The sequence below is a fragment of the Cyphellophora attinorum genome, assembly GCF_001299255.1.
Source record: "Cyphellophora attinorum strain CBS 131958 chromosome Unknown Contig37, whole genome shotgun sequence".
In the NCBI taxonomy this organism is placed as follows: Eukaryota; Fungi; Ascomycota; class Eurotiomycetes; order Chaetothyriales; family Cyphellophoraceae; genus Cyphellophora; species Cyphellophora attinorum.
This window is the reverse complement of record NW_017253265.1, coordinates 229,220-252,686: the sequence shown is the minus strand read 5'-3', so window position 1 is coordinate 252,686 and position 23,467 is coordinate 229,220. Positions and strand designations below refer to the sequence as shown.

The 23,467-nt window shown below is 53.0% G+C and overlaps 8 protein-coding genes across 8 annotated transcripts; 4 read left to right on the top strand and 4 right to left on the bottom strand.

Annotated features, from left to right (window-relative positions):
* Positions 1-1,125: 1,125 nt before the first annotated feature.
* On the top strand, positions 1,126-3,645 carry AB675_1310 (Alpha-ketoglutarate-dependent dioxygenase-like protein; the record flags this gene model as incomplete). The annotated part of the gene is made up of 1 exon (XM_018141192.1): positions 1,126-3,645. The coding sequence occupies one exon, from the start codon at positions 1,126-1,128 to the stop codon at positions 3,643-3,645; it is 2,520 nt and encodes an 839-aa protein (XP_017995650.1).
* Positions 3,646-3,975: 330 nt separating this feature from the next.
* Positions 3,976-6,026, bottom strand: AB675_1309 (Versiconal hemiacetal acetate; the record flags this gene model as incomplete). The annotated part of the gene is made up of 3 exons (XM_018141190.1): positions 3,976-4,747; positions 4,929-5,244; positions 5,309-6,026. The coding sequence occupies 3 exons, from the start codon at positions 6,024-6,026 to the stop codon at positions 3,976-3,978; spliced, it is 1,806 nt and encodes a 601-aa protein (XP_017995695.1).
* Positions 6,027-7,045: 1,019 nt separating this feature from the next.
* Positions 7,046-10,909, bottom strand: AB675_1308 (Peroxisomal catalase; the record flags this gene model as incomplete). The annotated part of the gene is made up of 5 exons (XM_018141189.1): positions 7,046-7,296; positions 7,345-8,368; positions 9,095-9,373; positions 9,444-10,731; positions 10,779-10,909. The coding sequence occupies 5 exons, from the start codon at positions 10,907-10,909 to the stop codon at positions 7,046-7,048; spliced, it is 2,973 nt and encodes a 990-aa protein (XP_017995674.1).
* Positions 10,910-12,380: 1,471 nt separating this feature from the next.
* On the top strand, positions 12,381-13,787 carry AB675_1307 (uncharacterized protein; the record flags this gene model as incomplete). Its single annotated transcript, XM_018141188.1, has 1 exon — positions 12,381-13,787. One exon carries the CDS (start codon positions 12,381-12,383, stop codon positions 13,785-13,787), a length of 1,407 nt encoding a protein of 468 aa, XP_017995634.1.
* Positions 13,788-14,968: 1,181 nt separating this feature from the next.
* Positions 14,969-15,544, top strand: AB675_1306 (uncharacterized protein; the record flags this gene model as incomplete). Its single annotated transcript, XM_018141187.1, has 1 exon — positions 14,969-15,544. The coding sequence occupies one exon, from the start codon at positions 14,969-14,971 to the stop codon at positions 15,542-15,544; it is 576 nt and encodes a 191-aa protein (XP_017995646.1).
* A 588-nt stretch (positions 15,545-16,132) lies between these two features.
* Positions 16,133-18,394, bottom strand: AB675_1305 (uncharacterized protein; the record flags this gene model as incomplete). Its single annotated transcript, XM_018141186.1, has 1 exon — positions 16,133-18,394. One exon carries the CDS (start codon positions 18,392-18,394, stop codon positions 16,133-16,135), a length of 2,262 nt encoding a protein of 753 aa, XP_017995712.1.
* Positions 18,395-19,333: 939 nt separating this feature from the next.
* AB675_1304 (Mitochondrial import receptor subunit tom70) lies at positions 19,334-21,312 on the bottom strand (the record flags this gene model as incomplete). The annotated part of the gene is made up of 4 exons (XM_018141185.1): positions 19,334-19,590; positions 19,643-20,631; positions 20,679-20,982; positions 21,030-21,312. The coding sequence occupies 4 exons, from the start codon at positions 21,310-21,312 to the stop codon at positions 19,334-19,336; spliced, it is 1,833 nt and encodes a 610-aa protein (XP_017995726.1).
* A 499-nt stretch (positions 21,313-21,811) lies between these two features.
* Positions 21,812-22,600, top strand: AB675_1303 (uncharacterized protein; the record flags this gene model as incomplete). Its single annotated transcript, XM_018141184.1, has 1 exon — positions 21,812-22,600. One exon carries the CDS (start codon positions 21,812-21,814, stop codon positions 22,598-22,600), a length of 789 nt encoding a protein of 262 aa, XP_017995686.1.
* Positions 22,601-23,467: the final 867 nt, after the last annotated feature.

Below are 23,467 nucleotides of genomic sequence, written 5' to 3'. Positions count from 1 at the left end.
TTCCCAACTGTTCACCAACCAGCCAGGGTAGTCATCCTAAATGAAAAACGTCCGAGACGAGCATGGGGCAGAACAAGGACGCGAGCATTTTCTTCTGACCAGAAAAGGTGCGGTAGAAAGTTCCCCAATATAAGATCGTCGTGTGTCGTGGGGAAAGACACAATGAAGGGTGTCAAACACAATTCACAGGAGCTTCAATAGCGACCGTGTACATTTGCCGTACAAGGGAGGCCTGCTGGTAGCGCTTAAGAACGGCTTCATCAGCCAACGGGTGTGTGATGCTCGCCTAAACCGCCCCCAACTGGCCCTTGGCCTGCATGCCCGAACGCAGTCTACAGCGCATCAAACTCAGCATTTGGGCAGAAGCCATGCTGTAGCTTATTTTCTTCAACATCTCCCGATCAAATGTTCATCACCCTTGTGCTGCTCACGCCCCGCTCTACGAAGGCCTCCGCGTCCTTTTGCACGGAGCACTGCTCGTTTTTGACCTCAGTACGCTCCGTTATGCGAAATTTCTCCAGAGTTCCGGAACGCCGAATGTCATCTCTTACGCAGCTTCTCCGACATGTTTAAGTTCTAGGCTCAGGCACAAAGTATCAGAAACGCCAACTCACTCTTTGTCGATCAATGAGCTAGTCGAAGATCATGCCCACCCTTTGCCAGCATTGTTATCTGCAATTGCAACACATACTCATAAGAACATGTACACGCATGTTCACTCGCTAGCACTACGACGAACTCGACGTGAAGCTGCAGAGTCAGAAGTGGGGTGCCGAAGCAAGCTGCAGAACCATTACTACACCGCCACTATCGCTCAAGGACACTACTGCGCGGAAATATAGCAAGTATACGACCCTCCAGGAATTCCGTTTTCCTCGACCGAAGAGCTGCCAACACTGGAACCACGCAGCCATTGTGCCTTTCTTGCATCAACAGTCAACGGCGATCACCAGCTGCACCCTCACTCGACATCTTGCGCGGTCGCTGGCGACTTCCCTGAACTTGAGGAGACCTTGATCGCTTTCATTCGAGGGGCAGTCTTGGGGTGCAAGTACGGTCGAGGTCGAGTGCACCTGCCATACCGGCCATGTTGAGACCAATGGCCTGTACATCTGCACCTTCGTTATGACCTTTGCACGAAATACACCCCCAGCAGCGCTCCGACCAGAGCCACGGAAAGCTCTGATCCTGATTGACTGCCAAAACGACTTCATCGATCAGGTACAAGGCAAACTCCCAGTGCCCGGGGCGTCTACCTTTGTCGAGCGACTGTCCGATCTTGCTACCAGTTTCCGGTCAAAAGGGCTCGTTGTCTTTGCACAAACAGAGTTCCGAGGCGCTCGTACTTCTTTCTCTCCAGAATGGGGCACATACAACATACTGCAGCAACAACATCTGCCGCAAGACCCAAGCTCCCCGGAGCATGGAGGAACGCATCGTCGCGGCAGATCATCGATCCCCATAGACCCGGAGGCATTCCTCCAAGCAAGTGTCCCCGAGAGTCAACGAGCATGTCGACCTGGCACCTCTGGAGTAGCACTCTCTCAACCATTGGCTGACGTCTACGACCCAAAATGCGACCTCTGCATCACAAAGTCACAGTATTCTGCCTTCAAGGACACCCCATTGCTTCTCCAGCTCCGCATGCGAATGGTGCAGCACCTATACGTTGCCGGCAGTCTGTCTAACATCGGCGTCTACGCAACGGTCACGGATGCCGTACGGCACGGACTTCAAGTCACCCTCATTGAAGACTGTCTGGGCTATAGGAATGAGCGATGCCATGTTGAAGCAGTTAAGCAAATGGTTGATATGATGGGTGCTTCTGGTGTTGATCAGCAAGAATTGATGGATGACCTAGCAGGTCTACTGGGTGATGTGATCCGAGAAGAAGACTTGGGTCCTAAGTTCCAGATCAATGTTGCTCCGCCAAAGCCATCGGGTCTCGCGCAACCTATCTCGAGGACCCCATTGACACCGGAGCGGAAGCAACAGCAAGTTGAAGAGTGGCTCACTGATCGCGATGCATGTCAAAGCAAGAGCGCGGAGATTGTCCCGGAAAGCCATGGAATATCGGAGACACTCGAAGTCGATCCGACTGTCGACTATGAGTCATACGCCTGTGAACACTCGAACATGACCCAGGACTATGGGACGCTGGCAGGATCTTCATCGCCACAAATACGATCTTCGGCACGGTCTAACACTACTGCTAACGGCGGTGAGTCTTCTCGGATCCCGGCACGTCGGTCATCAAGTACGCATACCTCGTCGGAAAGCGCCCGCTACAAAGTCAGTCGACCTCGAATACGGGGAACGCGGCCACTGTCTGGCATATCAGTGGCGTCATCCTCCACAGAAACACCAAAGACGCCAAACGCTATACGAGAACAGATTATGGCTGCCATTGCCGCATCCGAAGGGCTTGGCGTAAAGACAATCGACGCATCTTCCACATCCAAAGGCGTTGAACCCGACGGTATGGACAGCACTTCTAGACCCAGGCGCAGGATCCATGTTGACCTTGATACCTTAGTCAAAGCGATTCAGCGCCCGCCGCCTTCACGAAAGCGGAAAGTGAAGAACAGTGCAGTGCTCATAGGACCTGCAGAGCGAGCTGGCGAAGGCGATTGTTACATCATCGGCAACATCGTGGGCTATGCTGAAGCCGACAGTGCTTTCCACAAACTCAAGCGCACGGTGAGATGGCAGAAGATGTTCCATCGAACCGGAGAAGTGCCGCGCCTTGTTGCTGTTCAGGGTGCAGTGGACGAGACCACAGGCACCGAACCAGTCTACAGGCACCCAGCAGATGAATCCCCCGAAATGGCGTCGTTCGACGACACTGTCAACACCTTACGACGTGTCGCAGAGAAACATGTCGGTCACAGTCTCAACCATGTACTAATTCAGTATTACCGAAATGGCGAGGACAACATATCTGAACACAGCGACAAGACCTTGGATATCACTCGAGGTTCGAGTATTGTGAACTTCAGCTTTGGCGCACAGCGAGTCATGACTCTACGGACGAAGAAACCCGAAACACCCGGCCCACCGTCGCCGACATTGTCAACGAGTAAGGGCAAAGAGCCGCTGACCGACACGCACGTACACTCGTCTGGAAACTTGAAAACGCTGGACGAGCCCTTGTCTCCCGAGAGAACGACACAGCGCATTCCATTGATGCACGACTCTATCTTCATCCTTGGGCCCCGCACAAACCAATACTGGCTGCATAGCGTGCGGCCCGACAAACGACCAGACCACGAAAAGGTCGAGGAGGAACTAGCATATGCTGGCGAGCGTATCAGTCTGACGTTCAGAAGCATCGCCACGTACGTCAACCGGGAACGCGGCACGATCTGGGGCCAAGGCGCTCGATGTAAAGAACCACCAACACAAGGGCACAGCAACGGATATGAAGATGAGGAGAACGTTTCTAAGCAGAAGGGAAAACGAGTAGCCGACGACTCTACTCAGAGCGGCACACTGCTGGAAGGCACCGAAGCGGAGATCCAAGGCGAGAAGATGATTAAAGCATTTGGACAGGAGAATCACCGGAGCTCGACTTGGGACTGGGATCAGTGGTACGGGGAAGGATTTGATGTTGTGAACTTTGAGACAACACCTGTCGCTACCTGAGGAAGAATCTAAGCATAAATGCTATGCTGTTTCTTATGTTTGAGCAATAACTCTTCTGGACCACGACACAGCGTATATGATTGGCATCAGCGAAGGATTACGGGCATATTGGTCTTGATTACAGTACATAGTCTTCAGCGATGGCATAGCATTGGGGTAGTGCCAGATAACAGAAGTAGGTGTGGACTTCAGCCAGAACGAAGCACCTACCCTTGATCAATCTGCCTACTCACCCCCCGCGTTGTTCACCTGATCATCCCGCGTGATCGTCTACGACTTCACCGATGTTACAACCTATCTTGATGTTCGATCATCAAATAGCTCTATCATTCAATATGGAAGCACATCCACTGTCCAGAGAGTCGTTACCTCATCATACTCGCCGCCGGCCCTCGCATCGCTACCAAAGCTTTCTGCAGATCGTCCCTCATCACGCTCTTTCCACCATTGCTCGAGGACAACTCGACACTGCCTGACGTTGCCCATACTATTCCTCATCCACATTGTTTTCAGCAACTTCCGAACCCTCATCCTGTCAACAGCATCGCTGCACAAGCTCCCAGCCACGAAGAGTGGAGGCAGAGCAGCCACGCCTGGACACGGATTTGCTCGATACTCTATTGCCTCCAGGCACTTCAATATAGTCTGCCTACTGTTGTCGATGACTGCGAAGGGAACCGACAAGGACCCTCGCCGAAAGACTTGCAGGATAGCCATGTGGTGATATGCCTCGTCCAAGTGATAGAAGTCCTGGGACACAGCACTAGGGTACTTCCCACTCTTCTGCAAGCCTGATCTGCTGCGCTCCGCCAACAGGGCCGTGATCCGATCGAACAGCAGATGTGAGCGATGCTCGAGTAGTGAAGTGCAGTCGAAGTGTGGTGGACCAGGCTCGGCATTGCAGATGAAGCCAGTGTTTGGTGTTTCTCGAGCCTGATTTAGGTCGTTAATCTCTTCAAATATTGGCAGAAGGGAAGTCGAGTACCCAGCAAGATCATCAATGTCTTTGTCTCCATCTTCATGCGAGGAGGTAGCGATAACACGTCCGTCGTATCTCGTTGCGCTGCATGCGAGAGCAACGGCCTGTAGAGCTTGGTATTTCCTCCGCAGTATATCAGTAGTCGAAGATCTGCTGATACCACTAGCCGTTCACTGCTGAGCACCAAATACACGGTAAGGTACGGTGGAGATTGCGACCTCACTCGCTCTGCCGCAACACCGCCACTATCGCTGTGTAGGACCAGATCGACTAGGAGAATCCGACGATAGGCCGCGGCTGATACAGCTCCTCCAGGTACTTCTCCTCCTCGTCTGTCAAGACCTTGTCTTTCGCACCAAGAGCATCCTCTAGTCTGTCCACACTCGAGAACCCAATAATCGGTGAAGCACATCTCTTGTTGATCCACGCCAATGATACCTGGCTCATGGTCCACCCCTTCTTCTCGGCGAGCTCTTGGACCCGCCCGATGATCTTCTTGTCGACCTCAGTGAAGCCGAGCTCACCGTAGCCAGTCTTGCCGGGACCCTCTTTGGTGGAGCGTTCGGTTGAGGTGTCTAATGGTCTGGCCAAATGTCCGCGGCAGAGAGGTGCCCATGGGACTGTAGTGTTGCGTGTCAGCATGTTTGCAAGAAACGAGATCAGCAGTGCGTGTGTGCAACTCACCTAAAGCGACACCAGTCGCGTTGCAGAAGTTGTTCATCTCCAGCTCTTCCTCCCTGTACAGCAAGCTGTAGTGATTCTGCATTGAGACGAACTTGGTGAGCCCCTTCAACTCGGCAACATGCTGCATCCGAGCAAATTCAGTGCCCCTCATAGACGAAGCTCCAATGTACCGCACCTTCCCAGCACGAACCAGATCGTGAAGCGCAGTCATCGTCTCCTCAATCGGCACGGTCGGATCGAACCGGTGAATCTGATACACATCCACATAGTCGGTCTGCAACCGCTTCAAGCTCGCATCGATCGCCCGAAAGATAGCTTGACGAGACAAGCCACCATGATTGACATAGTCCTTCGACCTCTGCATCTCGGGCTCGTTCTGATACGAGTACTCCTCGCCGATATGCGCAAAGCACTTGGTCATGATGACGAGCTTGTGGCGAGGGATGTCATACTGTTTCATGAAGTTGCCGATGATCTCTTCTGACTTGCCGTTGGAGTAGATGTCTGCGGTGTCCCATGTGTTGAGGCCACGGTCGTAGGCTGCTTTTAGTAGTGGAAGGGCTTTGGACTCATCAATGACCCAGGAGTTCCAGTTGGGGTCGCCGAAGGACATTGCTCCTAGGATGGGCACAGAGATCCTGAGACCGGAGTTGCCCAGGTTCTTGTACTGGACTTTAGTCTCCTCTAAGGATTTTTGAAGAGCTTGCTTGTGCGCCATCTTGATGGTGACGATGTTCGAAATTGAGGTACTGAACAGCAGAAGTTGTGGGAAGGTTTGAGGAAGAAACTTAGCACCTACTCATTTGACAACCCACATTTATATACATCTCTGTGCGGCCGCACCCACCGGCGGGCTTGTCAAGCCACGATCGGCGACAACGGCGACAAGAACCTTGTTGCCGTCTTGCTGATCAATCGAGATCGCCATTGAAGCAAACCACTACTCCTTTGTGCGATGAATTTTCTCCGCACAAGAAGATGGACTCGTATTCCTCTGGATGTACGTTGGAATGAGTCACTGACTGCACCCCGTCGTGCTTGGCGACGGACTACGCTGATTCGCTCCTTCGGACCGCCTAAACAGGAAGTTGCTGGTGTCTGCTTTGATCAGAGCTGAGATGCGACAAAAGACAACAGTCCAGACGCAGGCTTATGGCCTGCGGAAAGATGGGCTGATGGCTGAGCCTACCATGATCTACGACAAAGACGCCAGAATCAGTATGTAAGGTCACGTACTTGTACTTGAAATATCAACGTGACGATTGTGCAAACATGACTGCGAAAGCGAGACCAGACGAAACATATATAACGATAATCGCATCTGCCAGTGTGTTGGAATGAATATGTTGTGTTCAATGAAGGATTGCTTAAGCCTCTGCTATCTCCTGAGCATGTGGAAATCTAGGTACACCTGTTCCCCAAGGCCTTTGTCAGCTGTCCCTGGGGGTATCAGCGCGCTTGTTGCCATAGCGTCGGGGCTTGAACGTCTTGCTGAGTACATCGCTTGCTCTCAGCCCGAGATCTGCTGCGAGGAGGGCAGCTGACTGCCGTCATATCTGTGCGGTCCCTTTGCTGCCCCGACCCTCGAAATTCCAGACGCACCGCTGGGTTCGTTGACTAGTGCTACATGATAGGATCTCGCGCAACCAACATCTAGTCTCTCTGGTGTCTCTGATCAAACTCGTCCGAGGCTCGAACGTCACCGGCGATAGCGTCTTCGATCAATCCATGAGGCCATCAATCGTTGTCGGACGTCAGATCATCGTCCTCGTTGAACGTGGCTTCGCCGTCTTCCTCTTCATAAGGATGCCCGAACCGCTCTCGCAGCTCCTCCAGCAGGGTATCAGTCTCGAGTGACGTGATTTCCGCGTCCAGCAGGGCGGCATCAGTCTCGGGTGACAGGGGTTCTGCATCAAGCTGCGCTTGTGACTTCCACTGTGGTATTTTGAACCTCTGATCAAAATCCAAACCATCCTTGATCATGAAATCTACAAGTCGTCGTCCAGCTTTTTATTCTTCGGCCCAGATATGGCGACAATCAAAGCGAGTCGAAGGACCGAATAGTGCTTCGCACTTCCAGTACTTGCCAAGAGGTCTCCATGCACGCGTCTGGCCTTGAGCAGAGTTCTTGACTGCATCGGGCAGTCTCGCACTCATATCTGTTGAGTGCCAAATCTGACCCTCCAGGAGCTCCTCGACGTTTCCGACCGTGCCAACGATATCTTGAGATTGCATGATTGCATCAGGGCATCTGAAAAGCATGGTATTGGTGGAGCCCTCGACACGATCGTAGACCGCAGCCACAGGGATAGCCGTGGTCTGGTTGCGAACTTGATTCCTGACGAAGATGGCGCTGACCTCGCGAGCATCCGCGGACGTACGTATGTAGTTGGAGTCGAGTACGGTGAAGACTTTGAGGGCAGGAAGCTGTTGGATGATTGTTGAAGCAGCTGTAACAAGACCTCGTCGCGTGGCATGGCCTGTGTCTTGTCTGGTGCACCAAAGATCTTCGGGCTTCCATGGCTGGCTATGGGCACAAATCTGAACTTCCGTGATGAGTTTGGTGCTCAAGAGGTTGATGAACAGGGTGCGCAATGTCGTGGAAGGTTTGAAGAGGTCGGTGCAAAGATTTCCAACGTGCAGCCGCAAGGTTTCTAGTCCCTGCAATCGACCAGCGAGTGCTGAGCAGAACTGCCGCTCACCCTTGCTCACTCGGTCTCTAGCCTTGGTGTCGATCTCGAGATGTCGGAGCGTCCGCGGCAGAGCCAGTATGATCTCGGAAAGCCATCCACATTCGATGTAGAAGTCTTGCCAGTGTCCACGTAACGAATTAGCCGTGACATAGAATGAGAAACTCTCGAGCGCCGTAAAAGCTGGTAGCAGGGTAGTCAACGCTTTCAAGGATATTTGTAGTTCTGCTGGGGTCGGGTCTGCCTGCGGAGGCCACGCAACGGGTGTGAGTTCGGTGCGGACATATTTTTCTCGTGGCGTGATACAGATCGTAAGACTTTGCGTTATCTGGAAGTTGGATAGGCCAGGTGCGTTCGCGAGGGTGAGGATCTGCGTACAGGAACTTAGTACGACATCTCGATATATGTTTGGCAAGCCCAGATCGCGCCACGCTCGACAGACACAGAGAGCGCTTATGAGACTGCGTGAGTCATCTCGGTATATGTAGCGTAGGACGATGGCTACCACTTCGTTTGGTATCGACCTCATTTTCTGGCTGTTAGCGAGTGGAATTGTGTGGTCAGCTGGAAGATGATGTGTGCAACATGGAAGGAATGAGAGTCGAATGTCGAATGAAGTGACCCTGAAAAAGCCCTCAGAGCAGACTGTCACGTGGATTGTTAAGCAGGTAGTATCTCAGGCAACAGGTGTGTCAAGTGAAGTCTGAATTTGCGTAAATCAGCTCCGCGATCCACTCACAGAGCAACGGTAACTGTCAGGTTGATTGCCCTGCCGGCACGAGCAACGCAGCTATGCCGAAGTCTGCGAAGCACTGCGAAATGCTCAGCTCGGGCCCACTTATGACATGTATTTGTCCACAGGATGTCAGCGACGCTGACAGTAGCATTTGATGGCATAAAAGTCCAGGATCGCGCTGAAGGCAGGTTGGTAAGCCAACTTGTTTCGTTGTCTTATGTGCTAACTTACGATGAATACGTCCCATCACAACGCCGGCCGATTTGATTCTGGTGCGCTTGCTGCTCAAGTACGAACAATTCGTGCGCCCACCTCCAATCCCAGTCATCATTGACGCTGACACGCTTAGTGCGCCTTCACCGCACCCTGATGTGATCCAAAGATCGGTCCCCCATTGACGTTTGCCTCGTTGACGCCAGCAGTATGTGCAGTCAAATGGTTCGCGAAGTCAGTCTTACCCTTCTTCATAGCATTATGCGTTCCGTTGAAGTGCATATCGGCGATTCCTGCGTATCCTTTGATACCAGTGGCTTTCTCTAGCCGAGCAGCGATGTCTGGGTCGACCTCACGGAAGATGGCGATCTGTCGCTTCAGCGGCTCTTTCGCAGGGCAGACTTCCATTTTGCCTGCTACATTGTTCTGGGAGGAATTGTGGGTCAGTTGTCATACTTACAAGGAATGTAAAGGGAACGAGAGGAGTTCGACTTACAATGAAGCGCTCCTTAGCACCATCGTCAAATACATCTTGCCACAGCTTTCGCGGTGCAATGAAGTCTTCAGGACGGATCTCAGAAAGCCAGTTGACAGCAGTGCCAACAAAATTGCCATGCGTCTTGTCGACATCAACCTTGCGCTCCTTGAAGCTGATGGGGTCGATGCTGCTAAGGTAGTTGGGACGGCTACCTTGGTTGTAGAATGCCATGGGACCGTCACGCTGGAAGTTACCGAACTTGTATGCTGTGCGGGGTGCGTTGACTGGGAGTTGCTGGTAGTTTGCGCCCAGGCGATGGCGGTGAGTGTCTGCGTAAGAGAAGAGACGGCTCTGGAGGACGGGATCGGCGGAGGGCTCGATGCCGGGAATCAAGTGTGATGGGGCGAAGGCTACCTGCTCAATCTCGGCGAAGTAGTTGATCGCGTTCTCATTCAAGGTGAACTCGCCAATCTTGCGTAGAGGGAACTGCTTCTGGGGCCACACGTGGGTCAAGTCAAGGACGTTGATCTTCTGCTCCTCCCAAAGCTTCTCGGCCTCTTGAGGCGTCATTGTCTGGACCTCGACTGACCATTTGGGGAACTCGCCCCGGTCGATCGCCTCAAACAAGTCCTTCTGAGAGTAATCGGGCGAGTAGTTGGCTGAGTCCTCTTGTGAGATCCATTTGACACCCTGCTGGGACTTCATGTGGATCTGAGCGTAGACCCAGGTTCCAGACTTGTTGACGAGCTTCATGGTGTGGCCACTGTAGCCGTGCATGTGGCGGTAGCCATCGGGGATACCGCGGTCTCCCATGAGAATCATGACTTGGTGAATAGATTCGGGATTCTGGCTCAGGTAGTCCCAGAACATTGTGGAGTCGTCGGCATGGGTCAGATGCGTTTGTGGGTCGCGCTTCTGCGTGTGGATGAAGTGGGGGAACTTGGCAGGGTCGCGTAGGAAGAAGACGGGGGTGTTATTGGCGACATGGTCCCAGTTGCCTTCTTCGGTCCTGAACTTGACCGAAAAGCCACGTGGGTCGCGAGCCAGATCGTGGGAGCCAGATTCACCACCAACGGTGCTGAAGCGGACGGTGACCGGGCATTTCTTGCCCTTGGCGCTAAAGATGTCCGCCATGCAGATGTCTTCAGCGGCATCCGTGCATTCGAAGAAGCCATGAGCGCCGCTCCCCTTGGCATGGACGACACGCTCTGGGATACGTTCGCGGTCGAAGTGTGAGATCAGGTCGATCAGGTGGAAATCCTGAAGCAGGAGGGGTCCGTTCTCGCCTGCTCGTTGAGCTTCATACCTGGCAAATGTCAGTCGTGTCCTTGCACGGAATGCGATTCCACTTACGAGAACGGCTGTGGGGCGCCATTCGATGAGGCATATGTGGTCTCTGTGGACTTCATCTGTCGGTCTTTTTCGTAGCTAGTGAATTGGCTGGCGACATGGCCAGCGAACGAGGTATCGTTTGAGGGAGCCATCACGGTCGATCTGAGAGACTGAATGGGTGCTTGTACAATGTTCTGAAGTGTTTCCATAGGCCTGGATGTCAGTTCCAAGATGAAGTACCGGCGGAGAGGAAATATATTCCTGGTGGACAGGCGGCAGACACGAGGCTCGAATCATGTGGCAAAGAAATGGTAGACATTGAAAATGATGTGATAGGACGGCGGTCGTAAGCGGCTATCAGAACGGTGACATAATCGGTCTGCTTTGTTACGGTAAGGTGACCACTCCAGCACTCACCGTCTCAGCGCCTTTCTCCAGTTCTGTCTTCCATCGCTGCTGCAAGCGAGGATCGTACTGTATCTGACATTTTACCGAATGATCATGACCTCACCACGGATGACGAGCGATTGATAGCGATCGCGGGATTCAGATTCCGGCACATGTCCCCGGTTAATGCGCCCACCATGGTCTTCAGATATGCCATTCCCGACACCGGCAAATGTTCACACTAGATTACAATCGAACCAATCGCTCCTACTGCTACAAAAGTAGAAGGAGCTGATTCATGCAATCGTGTTCTGGTAGATACATGTACTGTACCTGGAACCAAGGACCTGTAGGGCAGTAAGCAGAAACTTCCGCAGAGCCCCATGGCCGGATCTAAAGTCCGCAAAGCCAATGTGCGCCGCTGACTATCTTCGACGTGATTGGTCAGGTGCGACTGCCTGCTCCCGCCTCTCGTTCATGCTTTCCACAGCAGGTTGGCGATCATTTGACTTCGTGACTGCTCCGACTACATGACTGTACAAGTCGAGAGTGTATGAGGTGTGGCAGGAACGACTTGGGCAATTCTTGTGGATCAACACGACGAGCTTCAAATATTCTACTCATCGCCTCACTGCTCTCCTCTCAAGTTCATGTACCTGTTACCAAACACCAAGCCAGCCTCGGTCAAACGTCCAGAAAGTTAGGCCACAAGTGAACGCCGGTATCTGTATTGCTACACTGTGCTCATCGGGCTCAGATGGCGTCGAACATCTGTTGGTGCAGTCAATGCACAACTCGTCTGCATGGTCTTTAGGGGCCTCGTGCGAAGATTTCCCGCGATCAAAGCCGACTATGCTCGATAATGAATTCGTGCCGTGTCACTAACAATGGATGCCTCCAGTACTGATCGCAAAGAAGGTACGTTATGCTTCCAAAGTACCCCCAGAACCATCCTAGCAGGCTTGAGCGCTGTGGGAGTCAGAGACTGCCCGAAAATCAATGAACAGACATCTGTCTGTCTACAGATGCTCATCGGACTCGTTCGATTTGAACCTGAGTTACTGATCCGACACGACTCTTTGACGGGACCTCAGCGCTTTCAAAGGACGCCCTTGTGCTCGTCTCGTCACCATGAAACCCCTTTGTACTGCAGGCCTCTGGACAAAGCCCGCCACGGAACACGTACCTATAACTATAGCACTCAGGTATCTCCAGCGCTCATACTAGCTGCTCGAGATGCGCAGCATACCCGACAGCGAACTCATGGCAGAACTCTCACTCCCAAACGAGCTGGCTGCGCCCATCCTACGCCATCTGTATATCGCTGACCAGACCACTTTCACAACGGCGCTACGCGTCTCTCCAGCATGGCACGATCTAGGCTTGCCAATCCTCTGCGAGGATGTCGTGCTTAGAACCTCTGCACAAATTATTGGGCTGGCGAAAGCACCCGACCTGACCAGATTTCAGTCGACCAGAAGCCTCACGATCGCCATTCCACCCATGAACACGGATCTCGCCGAGAGTGACAGCATCGTCGACTTTGACCTTCACTGGTCCAATTTCGGTACGCATGGATTTCATGCATCCCTGCTGAAAGCATTAGCGACCGTGTTACCTGCCTTCACTCGACTCGAAAGCTTCTCCTTCCATATCACCGCAGTATCAAGCCTCCCACAAGGCTATGACATCGACAATCATCTTCTTTCCGAAATCGTAGCGGCGCTGCCAGATACTGTACGTCACCTAGAGATAGACACCAGAGGCAGCGATTCGGTCGACGATGATGATATTGAACACAACCGACAGCGGCACCTATGCTCGACGATCGCCGACAGGCTGGACAGACTCGAGAGCTTACGATTGCACGTTGGCAACATCTGCAGCGACCTCTTCAAGAAGCCTTCAAGCACCATCCACACATTAGTGATCAACCTGATGAGCGCCACGGGCCTGACGGAAGCTCAAGAATGCGATTTCAGCATGCCATATTACAATGAGACCGATGAAACGAGACAAGAGTTCGGACACCAGACCAGCGCGAGAAGACTTCTCGACTGGGCGCCTATGATTGCCGACCAGTGGCCAGCTCTGAGAACATTCCTGGTCCTGGACTCGAACACCGTACTGCCCGAAGCCAACGACTGTCTCGAGCTCGGTGCAATATTCGTTAGGGACCTGCTCCTGCACACGACCACGGCAGTTCCGATCGCCCCATTCGTCGACCCTAATGACCGCCTTAACCAACAGACTTTCCTCCGATACTTTGGCCACGACATAGTCGGCACCCTGGGACATGTCGAGGAGCTCCTGGAGGGCCCAGTGTGGCATTGGACCGATCTTGGCGCGAGACTGCCCTCTGCAGTGAAGGAATCTACACAAGGCAGAAAGTATCTGTGGGAGCCGGCGCACAACAGGTACTGGAGGCGCAAAGTCCTGCCACCAGCTCGAGCTGTGGCGGACTCTGTCTTCGGAAGCGAGAAGTGGAAGCGCAAAGACTTGATTGATGGTCGCTTTTCGTGTCATAACGGGTGGGATGCAGAACGTTATGCTGGTCGTCAGCTGTTGGAAACGCAAGTTCTCGAGGGTGATGACCGCGACGTCTGGTTCAAGATGCCAGCGAGGAAGGATGGACGCCCGTAAGCTTCGGATGGTATAGAAGACGGCACTTCGGCTGCTGGTCTTATGAAGACGACGGAAGTCGAAGGGGATTTGACTACGACGAGGAAAGGTACGAACGGCTCGAAGTGGTGCAACAGCCCAGCACCAGTCTCACTATCGGACTATTGAACACGCCATGCGAGACCACTTTCGAGCCGGAGCACACTCGTCTCTGTTCAATCACTGCTGAACACACTGCCAGTCCAGCACACTACAAGGCAGGAACCCGAAAAGTAATCTAGTAAGTTCACCAAAAACCCTCCCATCCATCCACTCTTCAAGTCAAACTGCTAGCATCGATGATCTCGCCCCGCTTCAACGACCAACCTCATGTACACCCAATCGAGATGACTTCTTGAGACCTTGCACGACACTGGGTTCTGTCTCGCATTTAAGTCCCCCTGTTCATCAAATATCTTCTTCCTCATGCGAGTGATCTACTTTTCCCTAAACTCTCCTATTCTCTCACGAAAATATCCGGAACAAGCCAACGTCCTCCGACGTGTCTCTTCACAGCATGAAGATATGCCATTTACGAACAAGTCTCAATCTACTGCAATTTGGTGGACGACACATGGTCTGGTTTTCCACCTCAAATCTCAAAATCAAGTCCGAGTCATACTCATTCCGAGTATGGTTCACGTTAACGAAGAAGCTCGCCTCACCAGGTAGCAACGGATGCTCCCATGGCATGGCAAATTTGCCTTCGTTGACCATATGATGTATGATTGCAAGAAAGAAAGAAAGCAGTCCAGGGCAGAGCAGATACTTATACCTTCTCATCGAAATGCAGAGCCGGCGCAAACCGAAACTATCACTTCACTGGCTCGACCTAGGTTCATTGACGGTTGGTTGCATGACTCAGAACGTTTATTGCCTGGTGCTGGTCGAGTGAATGCAGCGCTTCATCGATGGCAACAGTACAGAAAAATCTTTAGAAGAGCCTCGCAGCATGACCGTCCGAGAACATGGAACTCAGGGTGCCCAAATGTCGTGATCTCGTGTTCCCTCAGGGCTGCTCTGCCACGAACGACCTCCTCGCGTTGTCCGATCATGTCTTCGATTCGACGTATTCGTACCGCCTAGATCTATAGAATATTATCGCAAGCGCTTTATTTAAGTCACTGTATTTCCCACCGACAATATACGCGCTCCGTGGCAACATGCCAAAGGATCCCAAAAACAGCTTCTTCATACGCACCCTACGTCGTCTCGGTGTTTTCACCGCTGATAGCCAGCCAAGCCCAGCTTCCGATAAGAGCAAAGTCATCGATTATGGATCTAGTAGTGAGTTCGAACTACCGGCGGACGACGAGCAGAGGCCGATCCAGAAGCACATAGCCAGCGAGCAGAAAAGCGTCGGTGGTGATGAGCTGCCGACGACTACAACGACCACCAATTCATCGATTGCTCTAGCCGTCTCCGTAGAATCGTCTACTGCTCCGCTGCCAATAGTACTACGCGACGAGTCCTTCAACATCGACCACTTCATCCTCAAGAACCCCGACCTCCCAAACCCGATCGCCCAACAGCTCGCTCTCAATAGACAATCACGCCCCTACGATGGCTGTGTCATGATCCCAGGTCCCCTCGTCAAGGAGTTGACAGAAACCGCCCAGAACGGATGGCACACAGGTTTCTGGCCGGACGGCACGCCCGCCAATCGCGAGCGGCGGTGGAGTGGCGGCGAGCCCGGGAGTGGTATCGGAGGAGTGGGCGGCGGAGGAGGATGCGGATGAGTCGTCTATCATTACTTTACTATCAGCGTTGAATATTCTGACGACGGGGACGATCTTACACCATCCTTAGGCTACGTTACACAAGAGGCGAAGAAGAAGTAGGAAGGATTAACCAACCAATCGACGACCAAAGTGCGAGAGACGATGTCTTGATGCATGCATGTCATTAGATAGGGTATAAAAGCTGAATTGTTGATCATAGTGGATGACCTGAGGAGGGATGAACCTGCATGTACTCCGGTACTCAGCCATCCTTCCCATGAGAAGATCATACCCTATCCGTCTCCCCTATTCCGGCACATTCGTGCATGAAACTCCTCGTGATACGATGCATAGTCCTTGCCTGTAAGTACCCTGGAGAACTCCTTCACCCCAACCCATTCATCTGCCCATTCTCGGTATTCCGATGTAGGTCTGGCCCGATGGCCCGTGTCGATGTCACATAAGTCATATGGCGAAGTAGTGCCGAGCCATCCACTCGTCTCTCGTCTCTCACCCATCTTCAGCCCACAGCCGATGAGCAGTATCGGTGTCATAGGTCGGTGGGAAAAGATTGTTGGCCACGTGCGTTCACGTTGTTGGCACGAACTAAGCAAAGTAGTTCGGAGGCAGTGCGGCCAGGCCGAGCACAGCACCAGTAGCGCCGGCGGTCAAGACAGCTCCCCACTTGGCGGTGGTTCCAATGGTCCTTAAGATGGTGCTTCCGACGGTCGCGCGAGGTATCGGAGGAGTACCTTCTGCTAGAGATGCAAGAGATGCAAGAGCAGTATCCTCCGCTACCTTCTGTCGCTTGCTGGGTGGTTCGCGCTCGTTTTCTGAGATCGGACCGAATTTCTTGCTCAGCTCGAGGTAGAGCCGGTAGTCGTTGTCTGAATCTCCGACTGGGGTGTCGTTTGACTCAGTAGACTGATTTGGTAAATCACTGTGTTCTGCAAGCTGGACTTCAGCAGTAGTGTCCTCTTCAACAACCTGATTCGCAACGCCACCATTCGCAACATGGCTCTGTGCAACATTGTTGTCCGAGAAGCCGTTGAACGGATCGCTAGTAGGTGCTGGCACCGCACCAAACTCGACCTCGTTGTTGGCGTCGTAGTGATCGTCGCTCAAAGCCTCAGCCTTACGTTTGCGGGAATTCAGAGGTGCATCGTCGTTGAGGCAGACTTGACCAGAGGCTGGAAATTCAGACTCAACTTCGCTGTCCTCCGGAAAAGAATATTCTGCAGCGTCCACGTCGCCCTCTGGAGTGTCGAATCGCTTGTGAGCAGGGTCAGAAATGTTGAGCGGTGGATGGAGCACGCGATTCGGTGGATGCCACGCCATCTGCAATGGTTGAACGGTCGGCAGCTCGTACATGAATGGCGGAGGCGGTGGAGGAGGGGGACCGTAAGTCATTGACATGAGTTGTTGTGGTCCTGGCCAGATGGATCTCGGATCGGGCACTGCCGCAGGTGCGAAGCCTTGAGTATACGGTGTAGGAGGAGGATATGTTTGCAGCTGAGGTGGTGGTTTGGCCATGGCAGCATCGGATGGACTCGGTTCTCGGACTTTGTTCGTCGTGAATGTGATATGTGGCTTAGCCACGGTCGTTGAGAAGCCTGAGGGCAACTGGTCATCATATGTCTTATGAGGATATTCTTGGTGGAAGCGGTCGTTCTCTGCTTGATCGACATCGTCATCCTCTTCAGCTTCATCAGAATAGTCCAGAGATCCCGCGGCGCTGGAGCGGTCGTCACTGTCCTCGATCTCATCATCTTTGTTCTCCGGATCATACTGGCGACGAGCCTCTTCAGCCTTTTCGACAAGGTCTTCTGCAGCTAGCCCTGTGGCGAAGTTCCAGCGTCCAGGAGGAAGGGCAGGGAGAGGGGAATAAGACCCAATGAACTTGCTGGGTGGGTCGTGACTCCCAGTGAGGACATCGGCAGGGGCATACTTATCCATCGGCTTGCTGATCTCCTTGTCTTTTGTCTCGATTGGTGATATGGGGCTTGACTGAGGAGATTCACTGGGGTATGCAGGACTGTAGCCGTCATCGTTGAAGGCAGACTCAGCTTCGTCGGAAAGATCAGATTCTGGTACGGTGAAGCGACGAGGAGGATCATCTTCGGGATATCGACCTGCATCGCTATCGCTCTCTGGCTCATAGTGATCTTGCTCGTCGTCAGAGCCTTCATCGGAGTCGAAGTATTGCTCGTATTCAGCGGGATTAATCTGCTGCTCTGAGGAGACAGTGCCAGCCTGATGGTTTGTAGCAGCGGTCGATGGGGTGTTGGGAGGCGGCACCCAGTCCGTGCGTGGAGAGTCTTGCCAATTCGCACTCATCTGTACTTGGACAGGTAGGAATGTGACTACATCTTGTAAGCTCGTTGTCCTTGTGACAGAGGAGAGGGCAATCTTACGACCTTCACGATCGACGGGTGCTCCAAGCTTTATGACATCGCCGTTCTCAACGGAGTGGTCGACCTGCTCCGGCAGACGTTTCCCGTTGAGATATGTGCCGTGCATGGATCCCTCATCGGTGATGTAGACCTTCTTCCTTTCTGGCTCGGCCGAGATGGTGGCGTGCACCTTCGAGACTACTTTCGAGCCGAAGCGGGCGTTGGTGGCCATCGGTGCACTGTCGACGGTGCGTAAGGTTGAGGAGGCTCTGCCTACCTCAACAGACCAGTTGTTTGAGTCGTTGAGTAAGATCGTTCGACGTTCGGGACCTGTGTTGGGTTCGACCTCTCGCGAGGAATACTGGAGATCTCTGAGCAGAACTTCGACTCCTGGCGACGTCAGCAAGAGTTCAGATGCGTCTTCGGAATTGGTTATCGAACCTGAGGCCATGGGTGGTGAGGGTATGAAAGGCATGATGGACAGGTGGCCCTTGCGGTAGTTTGATAACGTAGGAGGCCGCCCTTGTGCGAGGCAGTAGGGTTTGAGGGCAGACAAGGCTTGAGCAGATTACGGTAGAAGTTCTCTGGTTCAAGTAGCAACTCGCGGCCAGGCTGAAGTGTCTCTGCCCCGCTCGCCCAGGCAGTTGACGGGATCTGCCTCAGGCGGACTCCGGGCGTTTGATAGGGTGAAACAGAGGAAGGTGAAATGGCGACTACAAAGTGAGAGGATACAATTGCCCGAGAAGAAGTTGGAAGAAGAAAGATCAGTTGAAACAGTGAGTAGTCGTGCTTGAAGGGAATGGAGGTCGTCAAGTCAAGAGTATGAGTCTATCAAGTCACGTCTGTCTCATAAAGTCGCGACTGCCCCCTCCACCCCACTGCAGGCAGCAGGTGCGGGGTCCGCGCCCGGCGCTCGGCCAGCCTAGGCGTCGTACTACGCCTGATCAGTGTTAGATTTGTCCGACTCCATTGCGATAACGATAACGACGCCTGCATTAAGAACATTCATTCAACCACTAGGTGCCTAGACGAATGCAGCGGGATGCCTTCGGAGGTCGTCGGAAAGGGAGGCATGGGGCAGTCGGTGGTAACACCCAGTCTCCGAAAAACGACACTTCGACAACAGGTCAGGTAGGTTCAAGATGTTGTACATTCTCAGGCTCTGGATACTCAGCTCAAACAATTCCTAGTTTGGTACTCATCGTCATGATGTATTCCAAGCATCCCAGAAGCCCAGCCACGCTGCGAGAATCCTCGTTGCTTTTGGTATTAGAACTAAACGGCGACCGCTTTGTCTCCTATGTGCACATCGTTCCAGAAGTGGAGAGAATAGCTCGCTCTTGCGCCAATGCAGATTGATGACCAGGAAGTAGAGGCATTAGTACAGAAGACACCACCCACTGCTCAGACGGTATTACCGCATGCCAGGCCCTCCAGCTCCAGGCATGCCTCCGCCCATGTGTGCTAGTCGAGCTGCCAGCTGTGGATACTTCTCGGATACCTCGAGCTGCGTCCTGGTAGCCTCAGCGTAAGATAATGCGTTAATGATCTCGCCTTCGGTCCTGGACAATTCGGCGGCTCGTTCGAAGTATTTGAGGGCGTCGACAACCTTGCCTTGCTGGAGCAGCAGTTGCGCCATGGTGGCTACGGCGATGTCGCAGTCGGGATCAACTAAGAGGATGATTAGCATGGTGTTACACCCGACCTTTGGTGTGATACTTACTGATGAGGGCCTTGTTGCAGAGATCTTCAGCCGCCTGGAAATCTTGCTTCCATTGGAACAGTGCCAAAGCCTTGTTGATCAGGGGCAGTACGTTGATAGCGCCTGCTGGCTTGGTCGTTCTCTCCATCTCAATCGCCGTCTCGAACCTCTGGATAGCCTCCTCGTACTTCTGCTGATCGAGTAACAACTCCCCGTAGTAGTTGTACACGTCTGGCACTTTGTCGAAATTCTTGATACATCTTCGGAATGTGGCCATCGACGAGGCAATCGATCCCATTTTGTACTGCGTCACACCAAGCTGGATGTGTGAATAGATGAAGTCCCGGTCCAGGTCGATGGATTTCTGGTAGTCCTTGGCTGCATCAGCGAACTCGCCGAGGATGAAATGGAGTTGAGCGCGATGGTAGAAGATATCGGGGTCGTCCTGGCTCTGCTCCATCGCCTTCTCAAAGTCCTCTGCGGCCTTATCCTTGTCACCGAGCTCAAGCTGCATACTTGCACGCTTGATGTATGCCTGGGTGAGCGTTGGCTGCAGCTCGATCGCCTTTGTCAGATCGTCCATGGCGCTTTCCACGCTTCCTTCAAGGTAGCCAAACGTCGCTCTCATGTTCAGTGCAAACGCTTCGTGCTCACCCAGATCTCCGAGCTCAAGAGCTTTCTTGAATGCAGCCGCTGCCTCGTCATATGCATCACCGGTCTTATTCTTCATCGCTACCAAGCCTTTCCGCAATTGACCCTTGCCAGTACTCTCATCGAGGTCGGCAGATTCTTCGAGGCCGGCGGGAGGATCTCGTGGCCGAAAGCTCTGTAGGTAATTTGTGACGAATGTTGCGCTCGGTAGCTTGTTCTTCTTGGTCTCCAGAATGGCTTTGCCTTTCTTCTCGGCCACTTTCTTGAGTAGCTGCTCGACCTTAGCGGCACTATTCTCGTTCTTGAAGCCATCGATGATGCAGCTGGCAGTGTAGTCGAGTAGAGCCTCTGAGAACATGCTAGGTGCTCATATGCGTGTGCTCTTCGGTTCAAAGCCTTGACGTACTCTGGATCCATGGAGACGGCGGCGGTGGTATCTTCGACGACTTTGTCCCACTCAGACAGCGCATTGTAGCACGCGGCACGGTTGGAGTAGAAGACCGGATCTGGTTTGCACAGGATGGCCTGGCTGTAGAGCTCGATGGCTTTGTTGTAGTCCTTGGAGCCATATGCCTTGTTGCCCTTGACCTTCAACTTGTTCGCGTATGTTGCTCGATCCTCGGCGGAGAAGGTCTCGACGGTGATGTCGTTGATCTCAGGCAGCTCGTCCTCGGGTGCTGCCTCCACCGTTGGCGCTTTTGGTGCTGTGCCTGTCCACATTAGTCGTTGCACTATCACACGATCCATGCTGACGCACCTGCTTCGACATCCTTCAGATCAATGCCACCGCTGCGACGGGCAGCTTCCTCGGCGTCCTTCTTTTCTTTCCGGCGCTCCTTCTTGCTCTTCCGCTTTTCTGTAGGTGCTGCCTTCTTGGAGTCTGAGAAATAGTAGATGGCTCCGGCGCCGGAGACTACGACTACTGTGCCTGCAATTGTGTATGCCGCGACCTTGTTGTCCGAAGCCCATGTTGTTATGCGATCCCATACTGAAATTGGTGGCTGCAATTGCGCAGCCGTGGCCGACGTGAACTCAGACATGGTGACGGGTATGGCAACGTTGGAAGTGGAAGATGAAATTAGGCCTGCAAAAGAACGATGAAAACAAAACAGACGCAACCGCGAAGAAGAAGGAGTCGAGCCGTTGCTGGCGGAGATGAAGTGGATGGAAAGGTGACTTCTTCACATGCGGCAGATCGGAGAGAGCATTGATCTCATCCTCAAGATCAACTTTTTGAGCAGCCAAGCTGATTGGCTGCAATGTTGGCCATCGTCGTTCTAGCATCAGCGTGCCTCGAATTTCTACTAAGCTGCAGCGCGTTCTTATGCTTCATTTTTCCAACCTCCGCAAGTCAACGACCAGGCAGGAGTAGACTGGCGCAATGGGTGATACCTAAGTACTCTCATGGTAAGAACATCAGGTTCTCGCCTGCCAGCGTTCCAATGCTTGCCTTATGTTGACTCTAATACATCTCGGTGTGAGCTTCTCCTTGCTGCTTGTATCTAATGTCACAGTCCATGTCCCACATACTACCTCAGAATGACTCTCACATTACTCGATGACGCTCAGACGATCGCAAGCCATGAATCCTTCGCCATCACTACGTCTTTGAGGTGGCAGCCTGATCGATCGCTGCTCGACTCCCACCCACATGCTCTTCCGCTTCGATACCACCAAGCACGATTGCTTGCATCGGCCAGAACCTTCAAGCTGGACCCTCTGAGGAGTGTTCTGTCTGGCGAAGCTGGAATCGAGCATCTGCAGCTGCACGTAACAAAACACACAAGCCAGCTGCAAGCTACTCCCCACAAGCTTACACTAAATTGTCGTGCAGACGGCACCATTGACATCGTATCCAGTCCAGCATTGCCGCCTCTCTATTCCTTTTTGCTCTCCGCTGGGCCACCACCACCACCGTCCGCTGTCGAGGCCATGATCTATGTGGCCCCTCACACCACATGTGCATCGCCCTTCACAATTCACAAGACGATACATCGCCCTATGTACAACGCTGTTCGCATGGTCACTGGCATCGCGGCGGCTCCTCCAACGTCAGAGGAAGTGCTGCTATACAATGAGAAGGACCAAGTCACTGAAGCGTCTCTATCAACTGTATACTTCTGGCGGAACGCACAATGGGTCACACCAGCAAGCTCCTGCGGAGGCAATCACGGCGCGAGCCGTATGCTGGCGCTTGAGCAGGCGTGGTGCGTTGAGGACGTAATCATGCGCAAAGATGTACGAGTCGACGAAGTTGTTGCAATGAGCAATGGTGTCCGTGGATTTTGGTTTGCTGTGGTCAAGCAATTACTACAGGACAGCACTTAAGGTTTGTCCGTCCATGGTTGAAGCTGAGACCATGTGTGGACGACTCAAGTTGAGTACCTTTAGGTTGAGTACCTTACACATCTGTATATGAAGCCCTTGATCGTTCTTAGTACTCGACCACATATCGTCCTGTTCTACAACTCACATCGACACCAATTTCGACATCAGTTTCAACATCAACTTCGACATCAATTTCGACAGCAATCTCGATATCAATTTTGGCCAGCCGCTTTCATTCTCGTCGACATGGGCCCATCAACCGATACTAAATCCAAGTGTACCCTCGCCTCGGACATGAGGCAGCAACCTGATTGTCAACGTGCAGCCTGTGCGAATTCACCCGAGCAACAGCAACAATCTGATGATCGATCTACAATGCGAACCAACGCAGCCGAGCACGAGCAACGACTTGCTCGCTGCGAACTCCAGATGCTGCAACATCCCAACGGCATATGGATCTACGGAGGTCCTGGAGCACTTCTGCCACGTTATGTCTCTCTCCCTTCCACGCAGCCGCTGCAGGACGGACGACAAGCACAGCAGCAGCCCAGTGGCGTGCCCAGTCAGCAGTTGACCAACGAAAGCCTCAGACGATTCCCAATTCCTCCGCCCTTTCCCCTTCCACGGAGCCGCCGCAGGGCAAGACCGGAGAGACGCGCAGTGTCAGCCATGACGAAGCCCCCATCAAAGCAAGCAACCCACAACCAACGCCTCAACCGGCTCAACCACTGCAAGCATTTGATCCACCTCGAAGGCCGGTACAGCACAAGTCTCAGCTTCGCCAATCAATCCGCGCGCACATTCGCAAAATCTGGTACTATGGCCCATTCGCAGACGATCCAGTAGTCGGAGATGGACGAAAGGACT